At 40.4% G+C, this 19,249-nt stretch overlaps 2 protein-coding genes across 5 annotated transcripts in view; one reads left to right on the top strand and one right to left on the bottom strand.

Annotated features, from left to right (window-relative positions):
* Nucleotides 1–19,249, bottom strand: part of LOC148401390 (voltage-dependent calcium channel subunit alpha-2/delta-3-like) — a 75,423-nt gene that overhangs the window by 3,582 nt on the left and 52,592 nt on the right. For all 3 annotated transcript variants that reach the window (XM_088367741.1, XM_088367742.1, XM_088367743.1), the window contains 11 exons: nucleotides 19,034–19,129; nucleotides 18,755–18,876; nucleotides 17,123–17,200; nucleotides 6,094–6,155; nucleotides 5,758–5,802; nucleotides 5,615–5,677; nucleotides 4,700–4,770; nucleotides 2,745–2,820; nucleotides 2,584–2,636; nucleotides 1,950–2,005; nucleotides 190–304 (listed from right to left, as the gene is read on the bottom strand). In XM_088367741.1, the coding sequence (XP_088223867.1) occupies nucleotides 190–304; nucleotides 1,950–2,005; nucleotides 2,584–2,636; nucleotides 2,745–2,820; nucleotides 4,700–4,770; nucleotides 5,615–5,677; nucleotides 5,758–5,802; nucleotides 6,094–6,155; nucleotides 17,123–17,200; nucleotides 18,755–18,876; nucleotides 19,034–19,129 (837 nt within the window). The remainder of the gene's footprint in view (nucleotides 1–189; nucleotides 305–1,949; nucleotides 2,006–2,583; nucleotides 2,637–2,744; nucleotides 2,821–4,699; nucleotides 4,771–5,614; nucleotides 5,678–5,757; nucleotides 5,803–6,093; nucleotides 6,156–17,122; nucleotides 17,201–18,754; nucleotides 18,877–19,033; nucleotides 19,130–19,249) is intronic.
* Nucleotides 8,847–14,590, top strand: lrtm1 (leucine rich repeat transmembrane protein 1). 2 transcript variants are annotated; one of them, XM_088367745.1, is made up of 5 exons: nucleotides 8,847–9,136; nucleotides 10,529–10,653; nucleotides 11,381–11,765; nucleotides 11,859–12,064; nucleotides 13,092–14,590. In XM_088367745.1, coding segments are annotated over exons 2-5 (1,101 nt in total). In that variant the 5' UTR covers nucleotides 8,847–9,136; nucleotides 10,529–10,652; the 3' UTR covers nucleotides 13,601–14,590. The 2 variants fall into 2 exon arrangements, with proteins under 2 accessions (XP_088223871.1, XP_088223870.1); XM_088367744.1 differs by lacking the exon at nucleotides 10,529–10,653.

The raw sequence follows: 19,249 nt of genomic DNA, 5'->3' as shown, positions 1-19,249 counted from the left end.
CTGCTGCCCTCGATAACTGTTTTCCAACATTTATTATTAAGGCACTCAATTCACATTTCAACATATCACGGCCTACCGCCAAAGAAAAATGTCATAAAAAAGTACATAAGGATAATCTCGTCTCAACAAATTTACGAATTATGAAATGTGTAACCTGGTTGGGAGTATAACATGCATGTGCGTTCATACTTGATGCAGCCGTCACAGTCGATGTTGCCGGTGTTTTCTTTGATGGTTCTCTCTGAGACAAAGGCCGGGTACTCGGTGTCGCATGGTACTTGCATGGCTCGGCCTGTCCTCTGAGCTGAACAAGAGGAGAGGGAAATTATAAGGAATGGAAGAAAGAAGTAAAGTCGCCTGTGAGGAGTTCCTGGAACCCAAACTGCTGAAATAGGTGTGCAAATAAAATACAAGCAAACAGTTAGACACACCACATCCTAGTAAATATACACGCTTGGGAGAAAACAACTTTTGTGAAGCAGAGCTCTTAAAGCACACTGTCAACTTGAGCCCAAGCCAGGAGGCTGATGTTGAACTTTCCTGCCACCCAGAGGCCTAAACGGGAAATACAGCGAAAAACATTGAAAGTTCTATCCGGGTCAACGTTTCAAGACAGCCTTATTAAAGCAGCAGCTAATCCTACTTTGCATGTCAGAAATAAACATTTGAACATTAAGTGGCGTCCTTTCATAAACTCTCAACACATTTTCCCAAGCAAGACTTCAAGGGAAGGTGGATTATGATTGTAATTTCAATGGGCTCGTTTAATTACTCGCCCATAATGTGCGCATATGTGTACAAAGACGACGCGGGTTTAATTCAACTTGGTTGGTGTTGCAGATTGCTTTACAGGCGGAGACATTGGTGCGTGCTGCCATCTGCCCCATGTATTGCATTGTAAAATGCTGGAAAGAGTGCGCCTAAAACCCGAGGGCAGCCAGCTGAGAAATTGTCCCGACTTGCTTGGTAAGAAGCCGTGCTCAGCTTCCTTTTATTCACGATAAGCACATGTGAGGAAAGTGTTGACTTTCTCCCTTTTCTTTACCATCCAAATATAAAATATTAGCGTTCATCAGAACACATTTTTTATCCCAGACAGGCTTTTAGGATTTACTGCGCCGCAAAGGCATCACACGCTGTTTAAAAAAATCTGATCGAATGTGCGTTCATGTGGAGGAAACCAACAAAGCAAATAAAAAGTCCATATTGGACATTGCTTACCGCAAGTTCCAACATAATGCAGAGTTTTGGCGGTCACATACGTATATGTGATTTTTTGGGGGCGAAACAAAAAAATAAAATAAAATGTGTGTGCTGACGGATAAACACCAGGGCTCATGTCGCTTGCGGCAATCTCATGTTTTTGCCGCTTTTATTTTTGCTTTTTTGGATTGAAGCCTTTTCTGCTCTGTTTTTCCGTGGTCAAGCTGACGTATGAAGTCAAATACAGGACCAGTCTTCTTTCACTCACTTTTGTTCCAACAGTTTGTGGATCAGGTTACATTTTCGTCTGTGGATAGGCCTTTCCAGATGGAAAAATAGTTGTTTAGGTTTAATTGGAACGAACAATGTTCATTTTTATATTCCTCATATAGTAGAGAGCCTGATTTTTATAATCTTTTTTTTAAACTTATTCTCATTTAGATTGAAACCATAATACTGTTCAATTAAAATAATGCTTTGAGGACCTGCCGACACTATTTTTTCTTAACTACAAGTCTAAAGGGTGGAAATTATTTAATTTTTAATATTGGGTGCTTTCAAGAGGAAAAACCTAAATCAATAATTGTTGAAACTACTATATGAACGCAGGAAGCATCAATGCAAGTTAAAATCTGTTTAATAAAACCATTTGCTATAATCGTGTGTGTGTGTGTGTGTGTGTGTGTGTGTGTGTGTGTGTGTGTGTGTGTGTGTGTGTGTGCGCGCGCGCGCGTGCGTGTGAGTACCTTTTGCGGTGAGGTCAGACTGCCACCAGCTGTACAGGTTGAACTCGACCAAAAATCTATTACATAAAAAGAACACGGAGCGTAAAAAAACGTGAATTGTAATTCAATACAAATTGCAACAGACTGAACTGAAGTCTCCAATCCAATTTCAACATTCAACAATTTTGCAAGACATTATCATATACAAATAAAGTTTAAAGTGCAAGTCAAGGACGGTGGGGTGGGGGGTGCAGTAGTATATCTGGGCTTTTTTTATTTTTTTATTTACCAGAAAGTCGAACACTGTTGGAAGCTAGCTAGCTAAACTGGAGAGATAATATTTCAATGAAAACATGGCCAAAGCATGAATATTCACACTGCCTGCTCTCATGAAGCAGTGCGGTGCGGTGACAACAGACCACCCAGGAACATCCTGCCGCCACAATGTGGCACGATAGGTATGCATTGGCTAGACGGGAAACAGCAGACAGCAATGACTGGTGACCACATCAACATGCGTGAGTGGAAGCTTATAAACAAATATGCAGACGCTACAGAAAAACACACCAACATGATCGATTACTTCAAGACAACGGCAACTTGAACACTATTTCTATTACAAGCAGACTTTGCAGTCCCACATCACAAGTCTTACATGACAAGCTCCGTAAGGAGCCACTTGACAGCTGAGAGGAAGGCAAAGTAAGGCTGAAGGAGAGAAAAGAACAAATAGATGTTCCCTTACCGCAAGCGAGATAAATCTCAAATCTTGATGTGGCTTAATCCAAAGATTAGGTTGACCAGTGAAAAACTTACATCCAACAGTGCGTTTCCACTATCGCTGCTCTCGGAATACACCCAACACAGAGCCTGGTAGTCATAAAGAGTTACCCTGCGTAGACACAAGAAACACCCAAATTGGATGACGGATTAATTGTGAGCACAATATTGTCAAAATAAATTCATTTCCTTTTTTTTTCTTTTTTGCTGTGATTTATAACAAGTACCACTCATTTGGTAAATTAAGACATTGAAATACATAGAAGAAAATCGTTACTTTACACCTCTTCATAATTGGATACGTGATCACAAAAAGTAGTTAGAGAGATCAAGTGGTTGCACAAGTGAACAGCTGAACTTTATCCAGGTGTTTATCAGAGCCACATTCAATGATGGCAAAGGTGTGGTGACTCGTTTAACATGATTTTGAATGTGACTGGTTAATTGCGAACACAGCCAAAACCCTGGTCGTTAAAGGGTGTGCACACTTAAGCAACCATATCAATATGGCTATTTTCATCCTCAAGAGAATTTTTTATTATTGTACAGGTTATTAATCACATTAGTGGCGGGAATATTTTTAAAGGTTCTCCACATTCTATATCTATTTAAAATGTAAATATATTTTTTGAAAGTATTTGATCAGGGGTGTGTAGACTTTTTTTTATCCACTGTCTGTCATCTAGCACTCTCTCGCTGCTTTATAAACACAAATATGTAATGTCGTCGTTTGAACGATATCACATCTAAACAGCGAAGAAAATTCGCCATGGTTTGTGTCATTCCTTTGGAAAAAGTGCAACTTAAAACTGTTTTGAGAGCAAAGAGCCATTTGAGAGCAGGCTTACGCTGCTTTTGACATGCTATGCAAATTATACGGAAAAAATGAGGAACCACATAGCCAGTTGTACTCGCAGACATGATGTGAGAAGTATAAAACCGTCTGGCTGGCGCTGGCTGCCCTAACTGCACCTCATATGACGTTCTATGTACAAATACTTTTGCAGTTAAACACTTTCTCATCTAATGGTATATTTGACAAGACCATTTTGTTAGTCTGAGGGGACCGGGTTAATCCGCAGCCTCGGGTCAAATGAAAACCTCAGTCACAGGACCCAGGACGCAGCTGCAACGCACCACCAGGAACCAATTAGCACTAAGCCAGGTCCCATTATGTTGTAAGCGGCAAACCTGTACTCATGTCCCAACGTGATACATGCAAGTATACATCATACATGTTATTTTGCCTGCAAACTGGAATTTCTCATCAATTTGATTTTCTAATGCTCGCATTAGGAAATCACTGTCATGTTTAATCACTGAAATGAGCTGAAAACAAAACCTTAGTTGATCTTGACAAATAAGTGGGCAGCTTGCGTTAAGGATTAATCCAAATCAAAACTGTTCACGTTCGCGCATTGATTCTGCACAGATGGAGATGGTTGGAAAGGGTCGACGCGCATTACGTCATGCTCAATTTCAAACTTAATCCTCATCATCCAACCCTGAAGATTCTCTGAAAGCTCTCGTGGGTCTCTTCGACAACTTGTACTCTCGACACGTGATAAGAATTGTGATAATCCTGATTTATTTCATAGTGCAGGATGAACAAAACTCTGAAATGTGAATTATATTGTCACAGTAAGACTGTACGAGAAATATTTTTTCAGCAGCAGCTCGACAACAAGCTTCGTACGTCCAAACGTGTGCAAATTTTGTGCGTGTCTGTGATATCCAGTTTCTTCTGCATTTCAGCAAAAGATTTGCAGTAATCCCCAAACGAAGAACGTTTCACAAAGGGTCGAAGTTTGCCACTTAATAGCTCAACATGATTGGCCAAGTTAAGAGCTGTCAGCGCTGTTGGAGACATGCTCTCATTCTGCGGCCCCGTCTGTATGCCATGATATTATGTGTGGATTTTCTAACACGCACACACAAACACACACGCATACACACTTTGCCCTGGTACGCCCACAGAGAATAAGACTTACCTCTTGAAAGAGCCCATCTGCAGGAGCTTACTCATTACAGCCCCTTCGGCTTCTCCAAAAAAGTTTCCTGTCTGAAAGGAAAGACAATCATAAGGCGCGCCCGTTTTAACTGTGCATCTCCAACTCTTACCAACAAGCTATTTTAAGGCTCAAGCAGGTCGAGAAATGTGTTCGTCATACATACAGTACAGAAACAATACTAACTGAACCCCACATAAGCAAACACTTTGGATACAGAGGGAAGAAAAAACATACTTTCATGGAAGAAATCTCCAACCAGACAAACCTAACCCTAACCCTAGTTTGAAACCCTAATTTTAATTTGAAACCCTAGTTTGAAACCCTAATTTAATTTGAAACCTTACTTCGAAACCCTAACCCTAAATTGAAACCTTAACCCTAAAAATGCTAAATTTGCCACCGTACTGTAGCTGGTACAGTTAACTTGTAATGAGGATCTTCATAATGTTAAAGCAGAATTCAGAGTTCATTTACTTGTGATTCTCTTTCCTACATGGAGACAAAGGTTTGAATGGAAGAGAAGGAGCAAATAGAAAAGATAAACCTTACACCCTAATCCTTATCATCTAAACCACTTGGGGGCAGTATTGACAGGTCAGTGGAATATATTCCTATTAGGCATGTTACAAATTGATATTTATTCTCTAAAGCTGATGCTTACTCACAAATTGATATTTATTCTCTAAAGCTGATGCTTACTATCCAAATGACTTGTTTTTATTTTTGCTGTCTCACTATCTTTAATTAAAACGATGATCTAATGATAAATATATTGAATACGCTAAAATGCTAAAACGGTTCATGTTGAAAAAATACCACAAAACATTCACATTTGTCCAGTTAACTACGAAAGTTTGTGACTTTATAAATATAATTTTAGTATGCGTGTCATACCAGAGTATAGTCCTCTGCCACCAGAATGAAGCCGTTGTTGTCAATGAGGTAGCAGTTAATATCCTGTTGAAATAAATAAAAAATAAAAAAAGATCACGTTCAAGTTTATGTGTAAGAATGTGACAAGCGAGAAAGGAACAAACCTCATCGTCGCAACTTATGGAGCATTTCCCATCGAGGGCAGCACACTGTAGAGAGGATGAAGTGCAGTGCAATATTAGCGAAGGCTTCAAACATAAAGACCTCTGCCAGGTGCTAGCCTTTATTATCTTGTAAAACTCCTAATTTTAAAATGAAGACATTTAATGAGCTGATTCATGATCCTTTGAAAAGAAGTCTTGAAAGTTAAATGAAAAGGACATTTTGTAAACATTCACAACCATTGCCTAAAGTAAATTGGCTTTAGAAATTTAAAAATGTTCCAAAAGGTATTGTGCTGATCTTTCTAAATTGATGTGTATGTCTTTGTCATTGAGTACCTGTCGGCTGGCTGTCCAGAATTTCCTCTGAAAGAAGTCTAGTTTCATTTGGATGCCAACAGCTGGAAAACACAAAACACTGCTAATAAGATGTGACATCAGAAAAGGCTTTGCTTAGAATTAAAATGAATACATATATGAATTACAGTCAGCTAATTGTAGATGTGGTACTTCACGATGAATGTGTTTGAGTGGCACAAAGCAAACGTCCACTTTCATTTCAGGCTACATTTCCCTGTCCATGCTAATTTCCCGTTAGCATTTCAACAGGATTTTACATTGACTTTAGCATTGGCAATGCTTTTAAAACAAAGCATTAAATATACAATGCGTGTATTTCTTATTGTGTTTACTTTTATGGACAACTTAAATAATTTTTATTTGATCATATTGTTTTTAAAATCCAGAGAATCCTAAACTGAAATCGCTATTAAAATATCGAAGTGCTGTAACCAGTGAGCACTCCATGGTGTAGTCCGTACTATAAAAAGCCACTGTTGTGAACTTTCCTGTGTTAATTTGATCAAAGAGGGATTTGTAGCTTTGCTTTTGTGCATGTTTGCGCAATTGTTAAGGGCAGTGGTGTGGCGCTGCAGCCTGTTTTAGCTGTCGCCCAGAGGAACAGGTGCAGATTATCTCATCATAAGCTTTGCCAGATCCCTTCAGCAGCCCACCATTTCTACACCCACTTGGAAAACCCAAGAGGAAAAGCTAATTTAAGACGCTGGGCAATGGAAAGAAAGCCTAGCTCATGATGCCAAAACAGATACTGTATGATTTTTATTCCTCGAAAAAAAAAAAAACAGACAGCTGAAATAGTGACTGTGCAGAATAAAAATAACAAGGGTGGGAAACGTTCAATTCTCATGCAGAATGAATGGAAATGTGTCAAAGTGCTTTACAGAAACAGTCAAATCGTATTCTAGTTTGGATGCTCAGTGTAAAAAGACAAAAGGACTTGGATCTGCCATGCTGAAGTTTCTGCGCTGTCAGAAGAATTAAATTTCCCTAAGTATTATTTACACACGTGTGGGGTGTCCAGTATTATGCTCTGAGCTGGGTTTATGAATCCAAAGATGAAGAGTCATAAAATCCACTTCAAATCCACCCATCGGCAATATCCCATCAGCACAATCCCAAGCAGGATGAGATGACAACCGGCTTAATGCACACATTTAATTGGAATTCTACTAAGGACCGCAAAACCTAAAGACATTTCAGTGAGCATGTGATTTAATGGACTATTTATATAGCCGAGGCAAATGTGAGCGAATTGTGTATTTGTGTGACTTGACACAACCCCATTGGAAGAATCAAAATAGTTACTAAGGTAGTTGAGGTGACATTTAGGCAGTGCAATCAGGATGTGGACTGCTCATTTCATGTTTGAAGCGATGGTTATTCCCCTCCATTATTTTTATGCTGCTTGCTCAATGTAATAAAGTTTTCATTATTATTATTATTATTATTATTGTTTTAGATGTACAGTACATAGCAGTTATAATCAAGTTTGACAACATACTTTAAACCTTCCTGAACAGCTAGGAATTGTATGTTTGTCTATCCGTCTAAGCTTTTTTGGGGCTGTGCAATAATGACCGATCTTAATTTCCTTTTTTATTGTTCATTTTTGTCTCAGTAATAGCACCAGAGTGAAACAAACAACCGGAAACAATTTCCTTTAGTTCGTTAAAGAATGTGGTCAATATATTGATTTTGATTTTGACAAAGTCTCTTGTGCTTCCTGGGCATAAAGTGAACTGGTTGACAGACAAATCCATGATATCAAATACTTGTCAGTGTGTGTTGTGTGTGTGTGCGTGCGTGCGTGTGTGTGTGCAGCTATTGTGTTATAAAATATTCTAATGTGTGTAGTAATTGAGCCCTGGGTTGATCCTGAGCTGGGTCATCGTATAAAATTGGATTGCCAATATAATGCACATAAGCATGTGACATAAATGACAGTTTTATATGTCAGGGAGAAAGAAAATCATTCAGCCATAAATAGGATGGGAATATGGATGGACATGGAGTTCACGAACACAGAAGCCATGATCCAAGGTCAAGTTCAGAGCTTAAAAATAATTATAAGCATTGAATTAAACGAGTCCCTCATTAATCTGCCTCATCCTTTGTCCATTTTTGACTCACCTTTAATTGACCCAAGAGCCCAAGAGAGCTTAGCAAAAATAATTCAATGTCGCTTTATGGCAACAGCTTAACATACTGCTCTGCATACGAGTGTTCATTGGTGCGTTGTTCTTCTTCTTTTTTTTTTTTTTTTTTAACACTGTGCTGCTAGGAGCTTGTTCAGCCATCGCCTCTGCCCGTGTCTCATGCATATTAGCATCAGAGCATGCGACCACACTGGGCATTTTCTCCAAGTGTGTTCTTGCACATTTCATTATTTGAGGATAACACTGCAAATTCAACTTTAAGCTTTTGCCATGGAAATAGGAGCAGTGGTCAATGTCATGGAGCATGTGGACCCAAAGATTTAAGAGGCGCAGCTGTCCGCCAGGATATGACACTTTACTGATATAACTTCTGACAGGGGAAGTAAGCACTCAAGCAAGGAGACACTAAATTTTGAAAATAAAAAATTACAAAGGCAGAGGAAGGGAGAGAAAAACATGTTGAAGCACAAAAACAGTGATAGAAAATAAAAGAGACAGAAAGAAACAAGATGGAAGCGGGAGGGGGCAGGGAGCGAGAGAGAGCGAGAGCAAAAGAGAGCAAGAGAGAGAGAGTTAGTTTCAGTGATTCTCACACTGGCAGTAAGCTCTGTGTTCTGATCCTGCCCCTCTGATGGGGTTTCATGCTTGTCGGCGCAGTGTTGACGATTCAGATAGCAAGACGGGTTTCCAAGCCTCATTTTTTTTTTTAAATGCTCAAGACAGCAAAATGAAAATAAGGATATATCAACTCATCAATGACAGCTAATGGAGCCTGAACACGGGTCAGTCACTAGCACCCAAAAGGAGAGATAAAAAAAAAGCACAGCGAACTCAAGCGGTCAAAGGACGCCTGGCAGATATGAGAGGTAGGAGAGCAATTCAATAATATTTGGGTTAAAAATTCAGTGTGCATTAACATGGGATTTTTATTCCCAGCATGTTGGCTTACCAATGGCTTAACAACACAGCAACAACTGCAATAATAATAATAATAATAATAATAATAATAATAATAATAATAATAATAATAAATAATGGTCTTTGCTGTATCGATTGTTATTCTGCATCAAGTCTTTTAGCTTTCTGTTCCAAAAAGGCAAGGCATTGGTGCGAGGCTGATTTCAAGTGTTAGCCACTTGCTGTGGGCTGCGTGTGCACATCATTACAAGCCTCCGTGCATGCACTTGAGGCTGAAGGGACACATGAGAGCACGGAACCATTCTCCAGTGTTGACCTCGTTCTAGAGCCACAATGCTTCACTAAGCTGATGCTCTGTTTATGTGTGGCCATGCAAAGCGCACACGTGTCAGCGCACTCTTTCAAGGAACGTTTGTGTATCTATAGAATCATACTATATATTGATATATTCTTCCCAAGTTATGAAGTTTTATAAATGGATATACATGGAAATATATGTTTATAGGTTCACTACTTTTTGGAATTTTCAATTGAAGTGTTGATAAGAACAACACCTAATAACATTTTAATTGATTTTACAGTAATTTGTGCTTCTATTGAACTCATGGTGTGTCTGTTGACCGATCGTGAACGTGATCACAAATTAGGTCTTGCTTGCTTTTTTGGTATTTTTATTTTAACTGTTTTTAAATCCTTTTGACATTGTGAAAATACAAAATTATTATAGCTGCTGGACTTCCCTCATGCTTTCTAAACTGTTTAACTGTAATGTTGTTGGGTTTGAATAGCAAACCGCTGCATAGCCTACCAATCAATTCAGCAACTGTAAATAGACTAGAATTAGTTAGCTACATTCCCAGGCTTGGGCCTGAACTGCATTTCATTTAGCCTCAAGCTAGTCCAGCCAATGCTATAAATACTGCAGTGATGTTCCAAGAGGAATGGACATGTGAAGTCAACTCAAAAGGAATCAGACACCCAATATCTGCTATGTATGGATTTGTGTGTGGGTAGCGAGTGGGTGAGGGGTTGCAGTTTGAAGATTTTGACGTCAGAGAGGGCCCATGTCTAAGCGGGTCGGAGAGGTGGGAGTGAGCATCATTCTGATGCATCATACTCAGACCTTTGCTGCATTCAAGTAGTCTTGAAAAATATGTTCAACTATTCAAACTATTTTTAGGTCTGCTGATGCCATGAAAATCATAAGTTTGAAGACTTGTACGTGGGGGTCGCCAACATAGATTCCTGGGCAACAGATAGTGGTGATGGGGAAATGAAGCCTTAAATTTGCTTCTTGAACCAGCCATCCATCCATTTTCTGTACCGCTTTGTCCCCACAGTTGCTGGAGCCTATCCCAGCGGTCATCGGGCAGTAGGCGGGGGACACCCTGAACCGGTTGCCAGCCAATCACAGGGGACACAGAGACGAACAACCATCCGCACTCACACCTAGGGGCAATTTCGAGTGCGCAATCGGCCTATTTGCATGTTTTTGGGATGAGGGAGGAAACTGGAGTGCCCGGAGAAAACCCACGCGGGCATGGGAAGAACATGCAAACTCCACACAGAGAGGGTCAGAGGTGGAATCGAACCGGCACCCTCCTAACTGTGAGGCGGACGTGCTAACCAGTTCGCCACCGAGCCGCCTGCTTCTTGAGCCATTTCTTGTATTTTTCTTCTACTCTTTTTGATGGCACTTTCTGTTAAACATTGGGCTGAAACAACTTGACATTTAAAGCAAACAGTGCCATCTAGACTAGAGGAATCAAAACATTTAACAACTGGTTCATGAAACAAATGTGAAGCTTGATTTACCCATCACTACCAGATAGCTCCCCCAGGGATCAAACAAGTTGCTTGTGGACTGTTCTCAAAGTAGCTCGCTTTAATTGTTCGGCATGTTGGACGTTCCAAGAAAATAGCGCCACTTATAGGAAAGCTGTTGTTCTCTCATAGTGGTTCTGATCTGCGCTAGTATCATCCAAACAGTAGAAAGTTTGGACAAACTTAAAAAAGGCTTGAACGTAAAGGTGTGCCCCAACTCGACTGGTAATAATATAGAGTACAACGCTATTGTTTTGAGATTTACCTTTCCAATGCATGTTGACAACACACACCTTCTATTTATTTTCAAAGCCCAATTTTAAAATTCAACATGTCTAATTTATAATTACTATTTTCTGTCCCTGCAGTGATACTGGCGTGTTGCCTTCTCTCCCTCCTCTCTCTGTCACGCGCCTGTCCGAAAGAGTGCAGCTGCAACACAAACACCAAAGCTGTGGACTGCAGGGGTCGAGGCCTATATGATATTCCTCGTCGATTGCATCCAGACACACAAGAATTATTTCTCCAAGACAACCGAATCAGAGGCCTGGGATCCATGGCTTTTCGAGAAATACCCTTTGTTCGCGTTCTCGATCTATCCAATAATTCCATAACAACTGTTTCGCCGACTGCGTTTCTGGGGCTCCGAACTCTGCAGCATCTCAGTCTCGCCTACAACAGCCTGAGGGAGCTTGATAAGCGGTTGTTTGGACCCATTCACTCACTTTCACATCTCGACCTTTCACACAACAGGTTAGGCAATTGCCACGATTGGACTGTGATGGAATTTTTATCATTTTGCTTCTCGGATTTCATGTTGTATTCTTGGTTTGTGCTTTCACTAAGCTTGTGGGGTTTATCCGGAGCCATGGGAGAACATCTGAGAAACCTGAGCCACCTGGGGCTCGCCCACAACAGGCTAACACGATTAGACCGTTCGCTGTTGGAGGCCTTGACCCGCTTGGACAGTATCACGCTCCGAGGCAACCCCTGGAGGTGTGACTGCCACCTTATAGGCCTCAAACTGTGGCTTGAGACCTACCTCTATAAAGGTGCGTGAACTCAACGTTCTTTCCATATTAATAGAATATATCGGTAGGGTTATAAAACTCAGACAGAAGCCAAGACAGAAGCTCAAAAACGGAACTCGACGGGCCTAAACCAGGATGAAAACAATTTATACATTGTTTACAAAACTGTTGGAGCCAAAACAAAAAAATGTGATTAAATTTTAGTGTAAGGGTTTTTTTTTTAGTGTAAACAAAACCTCCTACGTACAGAGTTCCCAAAAAATCACTTGCAATTGCTTTTTAGTACAATTATTTTTAGGTATCATTCAAACAGAGGCCGCATTTGACAGCTTAGGCTCGGCAAATTTTGCAAATATATTTCTTCCAATATTGACACATGGCAAGATGTTTGTCAGTCCATGACTGCACCACCATTTTTTACCCATACCAACTTCAGGACTCTATTCGGCTGTGCTCAAAGGCCCGGTCTGGCAACTTAGTGGTCATAGCAGGCAATCTGCTGCTTGCTTGTCACGGTTTTGAGAGAATTAGAGGCGGCTTAAACTTACACAATGTATTGGAGAAGTGTCGCAATTGTGTAGAGAGAGAGCGAGAGAGAGAGAGAGAGAGAGAGAGAGAGAGAGAGAAATGTACAGTCGATGTATTGCATATAAAAAATAACCATTGTGTGTTAAAATCGATAAAGCAGGTCATACTTCCTTGGCTGCCTGCTTTAAAAGCTGCAAATTACTAGTGCTGCACAACAGAACAATGGACCTTGATAGAAGAACGTGCAGCTGAGAGAAGACCAGTGATTATCTGGAGAGCTAAAAAAAAAAGTCATCTGACAGTGAGACAAATAAAATACAAAGTTACAGGGGCAATAGAGAGGGCAGCTGCTGTAGTCCTAGCATTAATCATAATACACTCCATTCAAGAAAGGCATTATAGGCTCGATTCATTATGAGCCCATGAACCGGTTGAAGCTGAGCTATGACTGAGGTCATCTTTATAACGCGATGCCAAAAGGATTATAACACAACTGGTGATGTATATCTCCGCTCCCAAGGTGGCGTGGTGGATGAGGTGCTTTGCAGCCAGCCCATCGAGATGCGAGACAGAGATCTGCAGAAGCTTCCTTACCAGCTCTTCCATGCCTGCATGACCACAAGCTACCATTACTTGTTTGCCAACATACATCATCTGGAATCGGAGAGGCTGCTGCGAGGCCACATGCACGGCAACCATGCTCATCCTTCAAGCCACGCGCTCCATGTCCCCATGGGGATGGGGGAGGGATTTGCCGGCGGAGGGGGTAATATCCCAGAGTGTGAGCCGAAGCAGAGGCACCGACCAGTCAATTTACGCCACGCTATCGCCACGGTGATCATCACCGGTGTTGTGTGTGGCATCGTGTGTCTGATGATGCTGGCTGCAGCGGTATATGGTTGCGCCTATGCCGCCATCATGGCCAAATATCAACGGGAGCTTAAGAAAAACGAGGAATTGGCAGCGGCTCGTGCGGCCGATCATGCCAGGATAGATGAGAAGGAACCGCTGGAGAATGCCATTGCCTAGGAGATGATAACAAACAAAAAAAACCCTTCAAACTTGGGCCTCAACCCTTTAACCTAATCGTCTTTGGATGAAATATTTGTGTGTATGTGCTGTGGGGGGAGAGAAATTAATCATGTTCGTGTGACTTGACATTTTGTGAAACTTGGGTAGCTAATTCAATTCCACAGGTATTTGACTATGCACTGAAAAGAACTGGAACTATGTGACTCTAAGGGGGCAAGCCAAAGAAAGTATTACCGTATTTTTGGGGATTACAAGGTGCACCGGGTTATAAGGCCCATTCTCGATGAACAGGCCAATTCGGGGCTATTTCCATTTCTAGGGGTTAGAAGCGGCATTACTTATAGTCCAAAAAATACGGTAAAATGAATATATTCCATTTTTTCTGAGAAACACATATCACAGATAAAGTAGATGCAAACTGCTATATTTAGGGCCTCAGCTGTGACCACTGTGAGGTCGCTCTTGTTAATATTAATATTTGTAGGTCTTAGTAGAGCTCTGGTATTTGGAATTTATTTCAGATGTGGTTATCTGTCAGCTGTTGTTTTGAGTTTTGTTGTCAAATATCAAATTAATTTTGACATTCATAGTAGGCAGCTGGTCTCAGTAATGTTTTTATTTCTTTGTAATGAGAAAAAAAATGAGCGATTGTGTGACAGTTGGGTGTGTGTGTATGCTGTATGTACTGAATGCACATTGTGTATTTGTAGAGAATTTCATTGTTTGTGCCTAATAATGTGATATAGTTTTGCAGAGAAAATATGTTTTATGAAAGATATTTTTCAGACAACCCTTGAAGGGATGTCGGGAACTTCTTTGAAGCAATAACAAATTTACGGGTACAAATAGATTATTGACCATTATTGTATTGCTGCATAAAATCACAAACAAAATGCAACCTTTTACTGGAAAGTCAAGTGAGGAGTTTGTGTGTCAGGCTGAAAATTGTTCGGTATAGAAAATAAATGGAAACGTTTTAACCGTCAACTGTATTTGTTTTGCCCGGTGAGCAGGTGGACATTCTCAAATGGGGAAATCTGCACGATTGTGAAACAACCAAAAATTTGTAACTTCAACTGCAAAGCAATCTTTCAGCAAATTCCTTAACAGAAGCCAAGACAGAAAAATCTATCCCTGTCAGACACTCTCAGATGAAGAGAACAAAATCAATATAAGCTTTCATCAATGTCTATTTCGAGATTTTTATAACAAGAGCACATGGGCGGCACAAAAAAGAGCCTTTCCTACAGAGGGCAAGCATTTGGGCAAAAAAAAAAAAAAAAAAAAAATATATATATATATATATATATATAATATAATATAATATAATAAAATTAGATAAAAAAATCTGTCAATTTTGCCATTTGCCAGTGTCATTTGCTATAAAATGATAAAACAGCACACACTGAATTCCAGTTTGCTGAAGCATGTACAGTAAATACACAGATGCTTTCGGCCTTAACGGCTGACCTGACATTTATGGCGTTGTGCGTTATGCCAGCAAAGCCACCGCACGTGGCGTAGGATGTGACACGCGCGCAGACACACTCACAGATATGCTGGCATTCACATGTGTGTGCGTGCATTGGCCAACATTGTGACTCAAGAGATGTCTGGGGGGCGCAGCGGGGTGGGTGAGGGGTGCGATAGGCCCATGGGGGTCCCGTGGCATGTGATGTCATCAGCCTGTCCTGTCAAGTTAGTCTCGTAGCGTATTCCTGAGTCTACAGCCCATTGGAACGCAGGCCAGTGAAAACTGGCCCTAACCGGCCTACGCTAAATTTGCATTCCAGCCTACATATCCCCTCCCATCTGAGTCTCTTACATAAAATCATTCTTACAGACATCCCCCAACCTGACAGCAATGATCATCATTAGTGTACATCAGAAACCTTTTGTCATGGTTCTTTCTCCTTGTTAGAGCAAGTATACTCATTTGGAATGCAGTTTCACAGATCTGACACAAGGACGCCACCTGAGAAAAATACAAACAAAATAACACGGTGGGCTGCTCTGACGTAGTATTTGTGAGGATGTTTGTGTGTGTGTGTGTGTGTGTGTGTGTGTGTGTGTGTGTGTGTGTGTGTGTGTGTGCGCGCGCGCGTGTGTGTGCTTGTGTGAGCGAGCGAGAGCTGTGGCACCACACAGACTCTCTCATTTCTGTCCTTCTGCTCCAATGGTTTCCCTCAGGCCTATAGCACCCACAATGCACTGCTCTCATGTCAACGCAGTCAGGCACCGTGAAAATGTTTCTCTTTTCCTGTCCTTCTCCGTTGCCTCCCTTGCCTTACCAATGGTTATTCCCCAACCGGGTGGTTGCTCCCTCTGCCAAGATACAGCGATGTCCTGGTATTTTGGTGCGGGTAGAATCATCTGTGCATCACTGTACTATATGTTAAAATTTATTAATGTATGTACCATATTTTCTAAAAAAAAAAAAAATAACACAAAGTTTTCAGCCACCCTCAAATAAAATAATAAATTGAGGGTACGTATTATACATGAGTATATGTGAAATTGAGAAAATGTGTCACAATGCATAGATCTAGAGGGTTGGAAAAAGGTTTACTTTCATTCCAATATGATACTATGTAACATTAAAAATGTGTCTATAATAACGTAATTTTTGCTGTGCCAAAAGATCCATGATGGCCTCACAAGTGGAGTTGTCCCCAAGCAGGTTAGGGTGAAGAAAAACAAAACAACCAAGAATAAAAACAAACATGTCTTAACTGCGGTGTCATTTTTTGTAAAAAGTTGGATTTCCCGGACAAATTTTATTCCAAAGCAAGTCTGCCTCTGATGCACTCAGTAAACATCGCCAACAATTGGCACACCTTTGGAACTATCAACTGTTCTTCGGTTTCATGACTAAGGCTCAAATGTTGACAACCAAAAATGCTAAGTTCTCTTTACACAAAAAATAACACAAGAGATCCCAAATTATCAAATTACAATGCGGATCATTTTTGAGCGTGGCAAATTGGTGAAATAATACAATAATAATAAATGAAAATAATAAATATAAAATAAAGAAATAAAATAAAGAAATAATTAATAAAAAATAGAGTACAAATCAGCTTTTATAAGTAATTTTTGGTGAGTGCTTAAAATACAAGTGTGTGTTATTCTTGAAGAATCACGGTAACATTAGACAGAGAGGAATGGCAAGAAAATTCTGGATGGCAGTTTGCATTCATCTGCATTGAGTGTCCATTATGTGTTTTCTCTCGTTCAAGGAAAGGGATAGCGCTCTCGACATCTGCTTGATGAACGCACATTCTCATTATCACCATTGTTAAGAGAAAATAAGTTTCATAATATAATTGCAACACTGTCTGGCCTTTGCGTAATCAAGACATGAATTGTGCTAATTGCTAATTGATGCAAGACTGTTCATTTTGAAACTTTTTTGGAGCGTACATTCATATAACAGCAAGCACATTTTTAGAGGTGAGTGTGTGTGTGTGTGTGTGTGGGGGGGGGGGGGCAGGGTGGAAGCAGCCATCACCTACTCACCCGCAGCTATGGGTGATTTCCTCTCATCCAGGAGCTGAATGGCCGTGCTGGCTAAGACGACACTCTTGTTTTCTGAGCCTACAAGCACACAAACACCCCTCATGAATCTTTTCCAAATTCTTTTTATCAGTTCTGAAGTGAGTGGCGAGGGATGTACTGAAGATAAACGGTAGAAGAATATTATTTCACGGCCGCAGCTTCCTGCCATGAGTGAGTGAATCCAAGGCGAGTCATTGCCAGTAAATAAGAGGCTTTCGGATCACTTGTATTAGCTGAGACTAATGGAAAGCCCGAGGCTGTGGACAGATAAAACCAAGTTCCTTCTTTGGAGGAGAAAAAAAGTTGAACTGTGTCCGTGTGTGTGCGTGCGTGCGTGCGTGCGTGCGTGCGTGCGTGTGTGCGTGTGTGTGTGTGTGTGTGTGTGTGTGTGTGTGTGTGTGTGTGTGTGTGTGTGTGTGCGTGCGTGCGTGCGTGCGTGCATGCGTGCATGTGTGTTTGTGTTCTGGCCAAGTCACTATGGAAAGGGCTGGACCTATTCCGACCATATCTGATTTCAGCCCAAAGCAATCAGACCTGTCCGCAAGGGCATATCACAGAATTAATGGGGGGGGGGACATGACTCGAGAAGACAACCAAATGTGTGTGTGAAGAATAGGTCAACATTGTAAACCGACATTTATCTTGTGTTCATTTTTTTTAAGCGTATTATTTTTGATAACCACTCCTTAGAACAGGGGTGCTCAATACGTCGATCGCGATCGACCGGTCGATCGCCTAGCCACTACTGGTCGATTGCGTGACATTAAAATGTTTTTGGGGTTTTTTCGCACTTGACGCGTGCGCAAACAACGGCGCTAACAACACAACACTAACGCTCGCGAGTTCCCTCCAATTGTCAGATCCCTGTTTTTTCTCTTAAACTTAAGAAAGAGTATAAAAAGGGCAGCTGGACATAGTAAAAATATTTTTAAAAAACTATCACTTTCATAGGGAATGGGAGGACTTTTTTTTCACGTTGACATACATATAGTTCCATGTGTGATCATTTGGACTTCTGATTACGTCAGCCATATATATATATATATATATATATATATATATATATATATATATATATATATATATATATATATATATATATATATATATATATATATACGCAATTTCATTTTAACATTTATGAAGAAGAAATTTGTAACACTCGTGATTAAACCATCAAATCTGATCAAGGTTAATTAAATGTTGAGCCACAGCAAAAGAGGAATGCTTTGAAGTTATTGAACAAACTATTTTTTGCAATTCAGATTAAAACCAAACAACTATGTTCCTACCACTTTCTGTGTCCTGATAAGAGTTACAATGTTTATGGGCAACAAGCTTGTCAGTAGAAGCTTATCTTTAATATGAACACATGCACGAGACAGCTAGCATCTCTCATTCCAATTCAAACAGACGGCAGTGCTATCTTTGACCATCTGAAATATTTCTTAGCTAGCAAAAACAATTATCAGGCAGCTCATACCTGACATCAAAAACAATGACTCAGCACAAATGACAAACGGTAAGGACACTAGTGTGTTGGTATTAAGTGACAGAAATTCAGAAATGTTCCACATATCCTGATTTACTAACCTGTGTTGAAGGGAAGGGAGTAGACAAAGGTACCAGGAACTTGTTCTGCTGCCCTTTTGTACCACAAGGGGAAATGATCGGCATTGAACACGCCTTCTTTATCCTCAGCAGTCAGGAAGTCTCTTGAAACAGACGGAAATGACAGAGATGATCGATTTAAAATAACGTTTAAAAATAAATGTTAATTCATAGGCCAGAATTTCTTTCATCAAAAACCTAAGGAAAGTTTGATTTTCTATTCTTACTTAGTGAAGTAACCAAATTGAAACGTTTACTTACTGACTAGTAAGTTTGTTAGGTACAACAAACAGGTTGATTCTGGACAGGCCGGTCCTTGTGCCAAGATAGGCGATCTCAACTCCTTTGTCAGAGTTCCTGTGTTTTAAAATGGTTAATAAATGCTGTCTCGAGACGAGTAAAGCCAAATTAGTACATTAGCGTGTGTTTGTATAAGCATATAGTATGTGTGTGCGTGTGCGTGTGTGTTTGTGTATG

The sequence above is a fragment of the Syngnathus floridae genome, chromosome 2 (genome assembly GCF_059516105.1).
Source record: "Syngnathus floridae isolate MCC-2025c chromosome 2, RoL_Sflo_1.0, whole genome shotgun sequence".
NCBI classification, from domain to species: Eukaryota; Metazoa; Chordata; class Actinopteri; order Syngnathiformes; family Syngnathidae; genus Syngnathus; species Syngnathus floridae.
The sequence above is the reverse complement of the archived record's forward strand: the minus strand, read 5'-3'. Positions and strand labels throughout refer to the sequence as shown.